The sequence below is a fragment of the Muntiacus reevesi genome, chromosome 2 (assembly GCF_963930625.1).
Source record: "Muntiacus reevesi chromosome 2, mMunRee1.1, whole genome shotgun sequence".
Classification (NCBI taxonomy): Eukaryota; Metazoa; Chordata; class Mammalia; order Artiodactyla; family Cervidae; genus Muntiacus; species Muntiacus reevesi.
This window is the reverse complement of record NC_089250.1, coordinates 192,410,647-192,423,701: the sequence shown is the minus strand read 5'-3', so window position 1 is coordinate 192,423,701 and position 13,055 is coordinate 192,410,647. Positions and strand designations below refer to the sequence as shown.

The following is a 13,055-nucleotide window of genomic DNA, read 5'->3' as shown; positions in this document are numbered from 1 at the left end:
CCACATCCCCAGCGTCACTTCTGGCCTTCGATGCTCCCACTCGGAGGAAAGCATCTTGAATGAGGGGTTTGTGCTTGCCATTCCTGCCTCTTCCCTCTAGTTTTCTCTTTACCCACCAGAGCCCGTTTGCTGTCCGCAGCCCTCCTTGGACTTGAGGTCGGGTCAGACTGCCAGGATTTCACACCTTGTGGATCCTTCTTTGTCCTCACTCCGCCTTTGGCGGAATTTGAGCAGGTCGATTGCTCCCTCCTCCCCTGGACACTGTCCCCAGGCTTTCAGACTCTTCGTTCTGTGCTTTTCCTCCTGCCTCCCTCTGGACTCCTCCACATTCTGACTGACTCTTTTTCGTCTCCTCTGGCTTCAATGTTAGTCTCATATATTCCATGGTTTTATTTACTTTTTATTATTAAATTCTTATTTTAAAATAATCTCAGGCTTTATAAATGTTGCCAAAATACCTCAGAGAATTCCTCCAGTTTCCTGAATGTTGGCATTATACTGTTTGCCTTGTCATCCTTTCTCTCATTACATGCTTGTGTATAATTTTTTCCCCCCAAACCATTTTAGAGTAAGTTCCAAACATGACATTTCTTTATTCTAACTACTTCAGTGTGCATTTTCCTAAAAACAAGTACCTTCTCTTACACAGTACAGTAATCCAAATTAGGAAATGGACGTTGCTCTAGTCTGTTACCTCATTTACAAACCTAACGTATATAAGTTTTGCTACTTAGAGTAAAAGAGAAAAACAACTTCTTCCCATCCAGATTCAGTCTGGGCTTACATGCTGCATTTAAGCTGTCATATCTCTTTGCTCTTTTACATTCCAGAACAATTTCTCAGTCTGTCTTTGATTTGAGTACCTTGACAGTATTTTGTAGCGGAGGCTAGTTTATGGCATGCCCCTCAATTGGGACTTTTTTGATGTTTCCTCAGCCAAGTCCAGTACTTTTGCCTGAAGAATCCCATGGACGGAGGAGCCTGGTAGGCTACAGTCCATGGGGTCGCTAAGAGTCGGACATGACCGAGCGACTTCACTTTGACTTTTCACTTGCATGCGTTGGAGAAGGAAATGGCAACCCACTCCAGTGTTCTTGCCTGGAGAATCCCAGGGGCGGGGGAGCCTGGTGGGCCGCCATCTATGCGGTCGCACAGAGTCGGACACGACTGAAGCGATTTAGCAGCAGCAGTAGCAGCAGCCAAGTCCAGAGGCATCCATTCGTCTCGGGCAGAGACACTGCAGATGTGTGCTGCTCAGTACATCATATCAGGAGAATGTGACACCAGTGAGCCGAGTTACTGATGATTATAGCTTTTCTGTTTACTTTTAGAAAAACACACGTACAGTACATCATCTGTTAACCATTTCTAAGTATACAGTTGGCTAGTATTAAGTACATGCATATTGTTGTGCAGCTTTTGGTGTTTGTAATGTTGATCAGACTTCTTCAATTAGGTTTAGCATCCACTGATGAGTCTTGCTTGAGACAGTTATTATTGCTGACAAATGATGATTTTCTAACTTCATCATTGGTTCCACAGTTTGTTAACTGTCCCATGACTTATAATGCCCCCTTCATCCTGATGACACCTGAATTTGTATCTCAACACCTTTCTCCTAAGCTTTAGCCTTTTATTTGTAGCTCTTCATTTATATGTACATCCCTAGATGATTTAATATGTCCAGGAGGTAGCTTTTGGCTTTATTAGGACAACTATGTTCATTTATTTACCCACTGTGTATGGCTGTTTTCATGTTACAAAGATGTTGAGATCTCATGTTGCCATAGAGATCGCCATATGGCCCATAAGCCTAAAATGTTTATTGTTTGTCTCTTTAAGGAAAGGTGTACTGATTTCTGATCTAAGCGGTTATCTCCTGCCTGGACAACCACAGTGGACAGTTCCTTCAGGCTGACCTCCCTACTTCAGTTCTCATAGAAGTCCAGATGGTCTTTTAAAAACATAGAGCAGGGCTTCCGTGCTGGTCTAGTGGTTAAGAATCTGTCTTGCAATGCACATGGGTTTGATCCCTGGTCCAGGAAGATTCCATATGCAGTAGGGCAGCTAGCCCGTACATCACAGCCACTGAACCTGAGTGAGCTCTGGAGCCTGTGCCCGCCATAGCTAGAGAGTAGCCCCTGCTGTCTGCAACTGGAGAAAGCCCGTGCGCAGCAGCAAAGACCCAGTGCAGCCAAAAATAAATAAGTAAATAATTTTTAAAAAGTACATGAAATATGGAGCAGATAATGTGATTATTGTGCTTAAAACCTTCCAACAGCATCCCGTTGTCCTTAGAATAAGTAAATTCTTACCGTGGCCTCTAAGGGCCCGTGTAATCCTGCCCCATCCTCTGCAGCCTGACATTACTCCATTCTCCTGCTTACAGCTTCCTTTTCTGGAACTGTTTCTGGAACAGTCCAAGCCATTTCTGTCCTCTGGGCATTTATGCCTGTTCCCTGCCTGAAATACTCTTCCCCCAGTTCCTGCGTGTCTGATCCATGCTCACCTTTTGGGTCCTCCCGCCCAGTGGCCTTCTCTGGTCGTCCTAAGGTGGTTCCCTTCACTACAGAGCAGGACGCATCTACCTTGTTCATCATTAGCTCACTGGCACCTGGCACGGTTCCTGGCACAGTGTACATGCCAAATCACAGTTTATGAGAGATGAATGAACGAATGAACACATGGAGTGAATGAAATAAGACACATACATTTCAAAATCACTTGCTGTTTCCATTGATTTTTTTTTGAGCTGTAGTCAAATATGGTCTTTCCCAAATATTTTAGACTCTGTGGTTTGTTACAAAATTTTTTATGATAAACAGTGACTTCTGCTAATGCACGCTTTTAAAAATTCTGTTCAGGAATTCCATACTTAAATCAGGAAGAAGAAAGACAGTTAAGAGAGCAGTATGATGAGAAGCGTTCGCAGTCCAACGGCGCAGGTGCTCTGTCCTACACGTCTCCTAACACTTCAAAGTGTCCCGTGACAATTCCTGATGATCAGAAGAAGTTTATTGACCAAGTGGTGTAAGTTCCTAAACTGAAACCAGATGTGCGATGAGACGTGTGTCTTGGGGCAGGATTGATGCCTGTATCTCAGGCTTGTGATACCCGCACACAGCGCACACAGAAGGGTGATGTGAGGGCAGGATTTAATTGTGGCATACCTGAGTTTGTGTTATATGTTGTTGTTCAATCGCTGAGTTGTGTCTGTGACCCCATGGACTGCAGCATGCCAGGCTTTTCTGTCTTTCACTGTCTCCTGAAGTTAGCTCAGACTCATGTCCATTGAGTTGGTGATGCCATCCAACCATCTGCTGTCAATTGTAAATGGAGTTCTGTGTACCGTGCGCAGAATTGCCATGTGTCACCAGGCCTGAGACTGCCTTGGCAAGGGGGCAGACCTCTTGTGTGGACCACAGGCCTCACAGCCACTGTTCCCCCTAAGGCAGAGGCCCATCCAGATATTGCAACATATCTGTGTTTTTTTTTCTGTTGTGGTGAAGTTTCTGACAAGCAAATGTGCCACAGGAGGAGCATCTGGTTTTGCTTAGTTTAGTTATCAGTATAACTGCTGACTGATTGGAAAAGACCCTGATGTTGGGAAAGATTGAAGGTAGAAGGAGAAGAGGGTGACAGAGGATGAGATGATTGAATGGCATTACTGATTCAATGGACATGAACTTGGGCAAACTCTGAGAGATGGTGAGGGAGAGGGAAGCCTGGCATGCTGCAGTCCATGTTGTCGAGAAGAGTTGGACATGACTTGGCGACTGAACAACAGATGTGGCAACTGAACAACAAAACTACTTGACTAGGAAAGTAAAAATGTAAATCACTTGTATCAATGAATCCTTGAGAAGTTGTCACTAACTCATTAATAACAATGACAAAAAGAATCTGCCAAAGTAAAGTATTTTAAGCCTTACTGAACTAAAAAGTTATGATTTGGTAAAATTACATTGTCCTGTGTTACTTCTTTTGAGTATGGTGGTTCTGTTGATTGATGACTTTGTTCCTTAATGATGCTGATGGTCGTGTTTTTATTCTAATTCTTCAGAAAGAAAATAGAAGATTTATTACAAAGTGAAGAGAACAAGAACTTGGACTTAGAGCCATGTACTGGGTCAGTTGCCTTGAATACTTTCACTTGTTCTTTTTTGGGAAAGGTAGATGATTTCTGGCATGTGCTCTTCTTGGTCTCTTAAAAACATTCATAAATAGTCTTTTTATTATAGGTATGTTCCCAAGATTTCGGCACTAACTTTAGCGTTAACACAGTGGGGACCATGGTATATTGAGACACTGAATGAGTGCTTTGTCCTGTCCTGGAGGGAAGAAAACTTGTGCACCTTTGCTTTAAGACATGCTCAAGAGTGGCGTAATTATTGTAGCCTTGATGTGTGCTTCATACAGAAAGACTTCGGAAGAGCAGAGTCCATTGTTAGGCTATTTCTGTCCTTTTCATTTCTCTCTTCAGTAAAAAGCATCGGTGTTTCAAAGAGTCAGTAACTGAAACAGCCTGCTTTCCTTCCTTCTCCTTTGTGACTAGCTTCACAGAAGTGTTTTAATGCATCTGTCTACTTAAAATTCTTTTCATACAGCCACAGGAGGTAATATTTTGGTTCGATAAGGACTTCTGCCTCTTTTATAAAGGCAGTATAATAATAGTAGTGATAAAGAGCATTTTCAATTCACTAGTTCTCTTGGAGAAGGGAATGGCTCCTTCAGTATTCTGGCCTGGAGAATTCCATGAACCGTTCCATGGGGTCGCAAAGAGTTGGACATGACGGAGCGACTTTCACTTTCATGTTCAGTTCATTAATTAGGCTGTGTCGTGACACAGTTGTGGCACACGGTCTTGTCTCGCAGCTTGTGTGGTGTGTGGACTGAATTGCCCCTTGGCATATAGGATCTTAGTTATTGAAAAGTGGATTCTTAAGCACTGGACCACCAGGGAAGTCCCAGTAAAGAGCATTTTGATGAAGAAAAGTGGTGAGGAATCCTCCCACCTCAAGCATCCTCTCTGTTCTTTTTTGCATGTTAACTGTCACTTCTAATGAAGCCTCTTTTAAAACTTATGTGGTCTTTCCCAACCAGTGCTTGGTCAGTTTGAATTTTCCTTCAATGATTGCAAATTAATACCTTTTCATTTGTTTTCATAGGTTCCAAAGAAAACTGATTTATCAGACTTTGAGCTGGAAGTAAGTGTTTATATTATACATGAGGGCTCTGTGAGGGACCCAGGATTAAAAAATTAAAAGCAGTTTTTTAACCTTTATTTCATTTTTGATGTTCTGCTGGTTTTGGTGACTTGACCATACTGTGTTCTTGGGCAGTGCTTCATTTTGTTACTGTTTTCCCCCCAATTTCTTAAGTTAAATACCCGCTTAATTTATTTGCTCTTGCTTCTTAGTAGCTGCTATAAAGGCTTTACAGTTTTCTTTTAATGATCAATTTGGCATATCCTAAATTGAAATATTATTTGAAGGTATATGAAGGTATATGTAGTATCTTTGAAGGTATATAATAAAGATTTGGCTTTAAGACCTGGGAAATACTCAGGTGAATGCTCTTTGTTTTTCTTTTTTGAAACAGGATAATTTTTACTTAGATTCTTGTCATTTAATTTATGCAGCTTAAAATATTTAATTATATTAGGCTGCCTTCTTTACTATATTTCAGTAGCATTGTACACAAAATTTTTAATTTCATACTTTTGCTGTTTATAAGAAATACTGAAATAAAGTAGATTAAATGAAAGGTGAATGCTTTTTCTAAAGCAAGGATTAGACCATGGGTGGGTTTCAGGAGGCCTGTGAATCTCCTGAAATAATATCCAAAATTTTGTATGTGTTTTTTCCTGGAGGTGTTTCCATTAGTTTAGTTATATTTTCAAGTGAATCTCTTTTAACTTAGCAGTTGAAGGTCAGGATTGGAGAGATGGATGTTTGCACTTGACTTTGTTTGGGGTTCTTGTTCTTTCATTAGAATCTGCCAGAATTTACTTTGACCAGACCAGGAAAAGGGCCATTATTATTTGATCAGGCTCCTTTCCTCTCATGTTATCCTTGCAACATACTCCCCATGGATTCCAGATTCCTCTCCTTGGCAGATGCCAACTACTGTGCAAGCTTACCACAGAGTTACTCATCTCAAACCTCCCCTGTGTGTGCCCCAAACCATCCAAAGAGACCTTCAAAATTTCACTTAGGAAGTAAGCATTGTGACATTTAGAAGCAAGATTTGACTGTGAGGTAGTGTGTTGACTGTATTATGTGATGCCTGACATTTCAGAAACTGCCTAAGTCCTAAAAACTTTATTTGAAATGAGATACATTGCTGTATTCTAAGAGCAGAGATAGGGAAACATTTGGAAACTGAAATATTATGGAATAGGCTTACTCTACAGTCTTCCTTGTAGTAATATTTATTGCATACTTAATAAAACTGATGTAATGAAATTATAGCTATGTAGTTGTTTTAAAAGTACTTTAGGGTCTTAGCTGTCATTATCTCATCTACTGATAAGCACGTTTTCTTTCTTTTCTTTAGGTATCCCAAAGGCATTCATGTTGAGACTTTAGAAACTGAAAAGGTAACCCCAAGGCTTATCCAGGGCCACCATTAAATGCACTGAACCAGTGCCACAATAATCAAATACAAAGTGCATTCAGATCAAGAAGTTGAAAATCAGAGTTGACTCCCATACGTATGAGCTGGTTGACATTGGACAAGTCATTTCCCCGCTGCCAGCTTCAGTTTCCTCATTTGAAAATCCATTCATGAGCATGGTAATGATGAGCTCTACTGTCTCACAGCTTTTTAAAAAGTAGTAGATGGAACTGAACTTTGTAAACTTGAGAGCGTGCAAATGTTAATACATGTTCTCATCATCACAGAAAGCTGGTATGCATGGTACTCATGGAGTAATTGCTTCTTGTTACATGGGCCACTAAAATTAGGTTTTAGAATCTGGGGCATCAGCATGCTGTCATCATGTATTCCCAGAGAGCAGTGATAGAACTGAAATGGGTAATGTTGGGCTGATGGTGGGTTCCTTTGATGGAACTATAGAATTTTAGAATTTGGTTCTTGTTCTTAAGTGAGATGTATAATTAAGTAAGAGATTATGTATTAAATCTTGCTAGAAGATAAATCTCAAACTTTGACACAGGAGATTTTGTGGTGTTTGATCCAGAATGCAGTGTGAGAAAGAAGATGCTAGAAACCCGACAAGTTACTGGAAAATCCAGGATTTTTCTCTTATGTTAATAAGATATGATATAGAAATTTTAAAAATTGAGATATGGTGAACTTACAGTATTAGTTTTAGGTATATAGTATAATGATTTAAATTTATATGGGTTACATAGAATTTTTATTTTAAAACCAACTATTTTGAAATCCATGTTCAAATACAACATCTTAGTGTCCATTATGGAGTGTCTTACTCTCTCAGTCTCTTGATATTTATAATTGACTCTGTTGGGGTGAATTAATAAATCGTAGGAAAATGTCGTGGAAACATGGAGACGAGTTCTAGTTTGTAAAGCAACAACTCAACTTTGGTGGCATTTCAAGATAACTTTGAATGTGTTTTTCCCCTGAAAGACTGTGCACTGATAAAAAATTATAACTTCTAATGGTGGCAGAACCTGAATTTCAGGAGGGTGAGGAGGGTCAGGTAGCTTCCAGAAAATTGAACATCTGCTTTATGTCTTTTAGAAAGAGCGATATATTGTTATCAGCAAAGTAGATGAAGAAGAACGCAGAAGGAGAGAGCAGCAGAAACACGCTAAGGAACAGGTGATTGAACTACACTCATTTTCTTTGGGTGAGAAATGCCAACAGAATTGTAGAGCCTGTGTTGGTTTCAATTTAGTGAATCATTTTCTCCCATAGAAGAATTGAATTCATAGCAAAACCTGAAAGAGAATGAGGGTAGATATTTAGACGTAGCCGGCAAAGTGAGGGTGGCATTGCGGTGGACTGTCTTCACCTCCGTGAAGCCATCTCAGAGCAAGAGGTAGTGGTTATCATTCAGACTTTGTGTCACTGAGCAACTCGCCCCATTAAGTGATCTCACTGTGGCTAAATTCAGGCCCGGTTAACTAGTTTTCCTAAAACAAAGTTGAGACGATATGGGCCTACAGATGCATGCTCGTAGTTACGTTGGAACCTCACTCTGGTTGTCCTCTGGAGAATGGTTTCGAGCAGGAAGATGAGTTAAGCTGAAGAGTAACCAGCTAAGAGACATCAGTGACCTTAAACAGGAGAAAGTGAAGTGGAAGTGTTAAGCTGTCTTTCATGTCCAACTCTTTGGACAGCTCCTCTGTCCATGGAATTCTCCAGGCAAGAATACTGGAGTGGCTTGCCATGCCCTCCTCCAGAGGGGCTAGCTTTGGGAATAGGTTTTTTTTTTTTTTTTCCTTAAAAAAAATACTGTTTTAAAAAATTTAATTCTGGTAAAATATGTAACATGAAATTTACCATCTTTGCCATTTTGAAGTGTTCAGTTCTGTACTGTTAAGTACATTCATGTTGTCCTACAACCATCACCACCATCCATCTCCAGAACTATTTTTATCCCCCCAAATTGAAATGCTATACCCATTAACTAATAACTTCCCACTCCTCCCATCCCCCAGCCTCTGGTACCCACTGTTCTACCTTCTGTCTATGAATTTGACTCCTCTCAATGCCTCACATAAGTGGAATCGGGATAATATTTGTCTTTCTGTTACTGGCTTTGTTCATTTAGTGTAATGGCATTTCGGGTTCATCTTTATTGTGGCATGCATCACAATTTCCTTTCTTTTTAAAATCTGAATAATATTCTATATACCACATTATGTTTGTCCCTTTATCTGTTTATGGACTCTTGTGTTGCTTCTGTCTTTTGGTTCTTGGGACTAAAGCTGCTCTGAACATGGTCGTCAAGGACTCTCTTGAGTCCTTGCTTTCAGTTCTTTGGGGCATATACCCAGGAGTGGAAATGCTGAATCATATGATAATTCTATTTTTAATTTTTTGAGGGACTACCATGCCATTTCCCACGTGACTGTACCACTTTACATTCCCACCAACAAAGTACAAGTGTTCCAGTTTCTCCACAAAACCCCCAGTGCTTTTCAGACTCAAGAGTAGTTTAAGGAGGTAAACATTTCAGTGAGGGTGAAGTGGGAGAGCAGGGGGCTTGGAGGTTCCTGGGAGTTAAACTGGGCCTAGTGAACTTTTTTTTTTAATTTAAATTTTTGACCATGCCACACAGCATGCAGGATCTTAGTTCCCTGACCAGGAATAGAACCCATGCCTGTTGGAATGGAAGCACAGTCTTAACCCCTGGACCAGGGACATCCCAGGAGAAGAGTCATTAAGTAATTTAGCTGTGAAGAGACAAGGAGGAGGAGAATGGTTCTCTAAAGTTTAGAGTTAAGGAAAGGATTTCAAGATAGGAAAGAAATTGTCTGTTTAAGCACCGTAATGAAGAAAACAGGAGAGAAGAAGCTGAGTGGGAATGCATCTCAGTGTGATGCTATAAAAATTTTATAGAAATGCATTTGACCAGGAAAAAAGACGGGGGGAGGGGGCTTCCCTGGTGGCTCAGTTGGTAAAGAATCCTCCTGTAGCGCAGGAGGACCTGGGTTTGATCCTTGGGTTGGGAAGATCCCCTGGAGAAGAGAATGGCAACCCACTCCAGTATTCAGTATTCTTGCCTGGAGAATCCCATGGACAGAGGAATCTGGTGGGCTACAGTTCATGGGGTCAAAAAGAGTCTGACACGACTAAGCAACTAAGCACTCACTCTGGAAAAAAAAAATCAGGGAATTCTTGATTTAACAGTTGGTCTGAGTGGTTCTCAGAATGGAATGCAGTATTGATTTGGCCAGCAGGTGGCAGCTTTTAAAAGTCCCTGTTTATAAGGCAACTTCTCGTTTAGTCCTTAAGTTGTATTGGACTCTGCAACCCTATGGACTATATATAGCCCACCAGGTTCCTCTGTCCATGGGATTACCCAGGCAAGAATACTGGAGTGGGTTGCCATTTCTTCCTGTAGGGGATCTTTCTGACCCAGGGGTTGAGCCCATGTCTCCTGCATTGGCAGATGGATTCTTTACTGCTGAGCCACCAGGAAGCCCCTCAAGGCAGCTTGAGGGATGTGGAAATTTCAACAGTTGATTGGAAGTGATGGGTATACCCTAGCACTGTTATCTTAGTAACTAGTGAATAGTTTGCCACTTGCTCACCCCTCTCTCAGAACAGAAAAATGGTACATGCAGAAATCATTTCCAACACAGTTGTTTGGGGGTGATGGACTCAAAGCATGTGAAACAAAAGTCATCTAACTGGGTGTAAAATTTCAGCCTCTGGTTTTTTTTTTTTCTTTTTGCCTAGATTCAATAAAGAACTCATTCAAATAAGGGACATATATATTTCAATAGTTGGTGTTTTGCTTTGTTTTTAAATTAGGAAGAACTGAATGATGCTGTGGGGTTTTCTAGAGTCATTCATGCCATTGCTAATTCGGTAAGTGAAACACACTTTATCCTTAATTTCCTGAACATAACATTTACTGTGAAATGCCAAGTTATCATTGCAAATCCATCATCTGGTCACTTTGATGTTAGAATGTTTTGCTGGTCTGGAGGGAGAAGTTAGAACTTCATAAAGATAGCTTGTTGTCATAATGTGCTCAGTGTGACATCGTAATTGCTGAATTACATCCAAACCATTTTGAAGAAAGCATTTCTATTAAAATGCGGAAGAGGATTATACTGTGATGGCCTTATGTGGCTCCATGAAACTTTTATGGAGATATTGAGATATTTATTATTCTCAAAACCAACAAGAAGCAGAATAGCAAACTAAAGAATATGAGGAGAAATAATCCAGTGTTTGAAACCTTGTATTCCTTCATTAAAAGAAATCTAGAGGATAAAAATAATTGTGTTGAATTCTTCCACTTAATTGAATCTCGTATCTTTGTTTTTCAAATAATTTTATTTATTTATTTATTTTGGCTGTGCTGGATCTTTGTTGCCATGAGGGCTTTTCTCTAGTTTCGGCGAATAGGTGCTACTCTCTAGTTGCGGCGCGTGGGCTTCTCATTGCGGTGACTTCTCTTGTTGTGGAGCACAGGCTCCAGAGGACGTGGGCCTCAGTAGTCATGGCACATGGGCTCAGTAGTTGCATCTCCTGGGCTCTAGAGCACAGGCTTGATGGTTGTGGCACACGGGCTTAGTTGCTCCCCAGCATGTGGGATCTTCCTAGGCCAGGGATTGAACCTGTGTCTTCTGTATTGGCAGGCAGATTCTTTACCACTACCCCAGAGAAGCCCTGAATTAATTATATCTTGATAACATTTGATGCATTTAAAAAATGTGTCAACTCTTTATGTAAATGTGCTAGAGGGTTCTGTGATAGATATAGTAGATATTTTCCCTTGTTTCTTACATCCTTTAAGAAAAGAAGCACGCCCATCTTGCACAGAGAAACTGGGTCTTGCTGCTGGTTGTTCTGTTGAGTTACCCATCCAAGTCACACTGCTTGCCTGATGCTAAACTTCCTGGAGTCTGGGACTTCCTTGTCCTTGAGTAGCTGGCCTAGGGAGAAGGAATTGTCTCCCTGGAGGAGTCATCTTGTCCCTTAAATGCTGAGCCCTGCATTGGGGAAGCTTGGAGGCGGTGCTTCAGGAGTCCGTGGTTGTCTCAACAGTAGGTGCAACCTTGTCACACAGGAGCATTTTTGGGGAGGCAGCCACTGGCCCTGGCAAGAGGTAAATAGAACTTAGACCTTGAGAGAGAGAAGGGCTGGCTCCTCAGGAGCTCTTTCAAGTAAATGATGTTACTGGAACAGAATAGAACCAGGGATGAGCCTGGAGAAAAACAAAGGTGTGGGTCTCTTGAGAAGTAGCAAAAAGCTAGTTTAGAACTCAACATTTAAAAAAACTAAGATCATGGCATCTGGTCCATCACTTCATGGCAAATAGATGGGGAAACAATGGAAACAATGACAGACTTTTTCTTGGGCTCCAAAATCACTACAGGTGGTGACTGCAGCCATGAAATTAAAAGACACTTGCTCCTTGGAAGAAATGCTGTGACAAACCTAGATAGCGTATTAAAAAGCAGAGACATCACTTTGCCAACAAAGATCCATATAGTCAAAGTTACAGTTTTTCTACTAGTCATGTATGGATGTGAGAGTTGGATCATAAAAAACGCTGAGCACTGAAGAATTGATGCTTTTAAACTGTGGTGGTGCAGAGAACACTCTTGTGAGTGCCTTGGACTGCAAGGAGATCAAAGCAGTCAGTCCTAAACTAAAGGAAATCAGTCCTGAATATTCATTGGAAAGATTGATGCAGAAACCGAAGCTCCAAAACTTGGGCCACCTGATGCGAAGAGCCGACTCATTGGAAAAGACCCTGATGCTGGGAAAGATTTAAGGCAGAAGGAGAAGAGGGTGACAGAGGATGAGATGGTCAGATGGCATCACTGATTCAATGGATATTAACTTGGGTGAACTCCACAAGATGGTGGGGGACAGGGAAGCTGATGTGCTGCAGTCCAAAAAGTCAGGATATGACTGATCAACAGCAACAAGATTGCGTGTATCCAGAGAAGCAGAGAGGGCTTCCCTGGTGGCTCAGTGGTAAAGAATCTGCCTGTAATGCAGAAGTCTTGGGTTTGATCCCTGGATTAGAAAGATCTCTTGGAGAAGGGAATGGCAACCCACTCCAGTATTCTTGCCTGGTATATTCCACCGACAGAGGAGCCTGGTGCGCTGCAGTCTATGAGGTCACAAAGAGTTGGACATGACCGAGAGGCACACACACCCACACAGAAGCAGAGGGGAGTTTCTGGTCGTGTTTGCTTACATTATACACACTTAACCAGCCGTCTTCAGAGCAGTGGTGGATTGACTGAAGCTGTCCCTGAAACAAATGTGGGGCAGCAGTTGGCTTTGAGCTCCCATAACCAGTATGATGATTTAGGGGGCTTTTCCAAGATGGGGGCATTTGTTTGCCTTGTACAAACAATTCAGAT

General features: G+C 41.4%; 1 protein-coding gene across 5 annotated transcripts in view; it reads left to right on the top strand.

Annotated features, from left to right (window-relative positions):
• Window positions 1-13,055, top strand: part of PARN (poly(A)-specific ribonuclease) — a 174,374-nt gene that overhangs the window by 16,469 nt on the left and 144,850 nt on the right. For all 5 annotated transcript variants that reach the window (XM_065924370.1, XM_065924369.1, XM_065924372.1 and 2 more), the window contains 6 exons: window positions 2,865-3,030; window positions 4,064-4,129; window positions 5,169-5,207; window positions 6,559-6,601; window positions 7,732-7,812; window positions 10,477-10,533. In XM_065924370.1, the coding sequence (XP_065780442.1) occupies window positions 2,865-3,030; window positions 4,064-4,129; window positions 5,169-5,207; window positions 6,559-6,601; window positions 7,732-7,812; window positions 10,477-10,533 (452 nt within the window). The remainder of the gene's footprint in view (window positions 1-2,864; window positions 3,031-4,063; window positions 4,130-5,168; window positions 5,208-6,558; window positions 6,602-7,731; window positions 7,813-10,476; window positions 10,534-13,055) is intronic.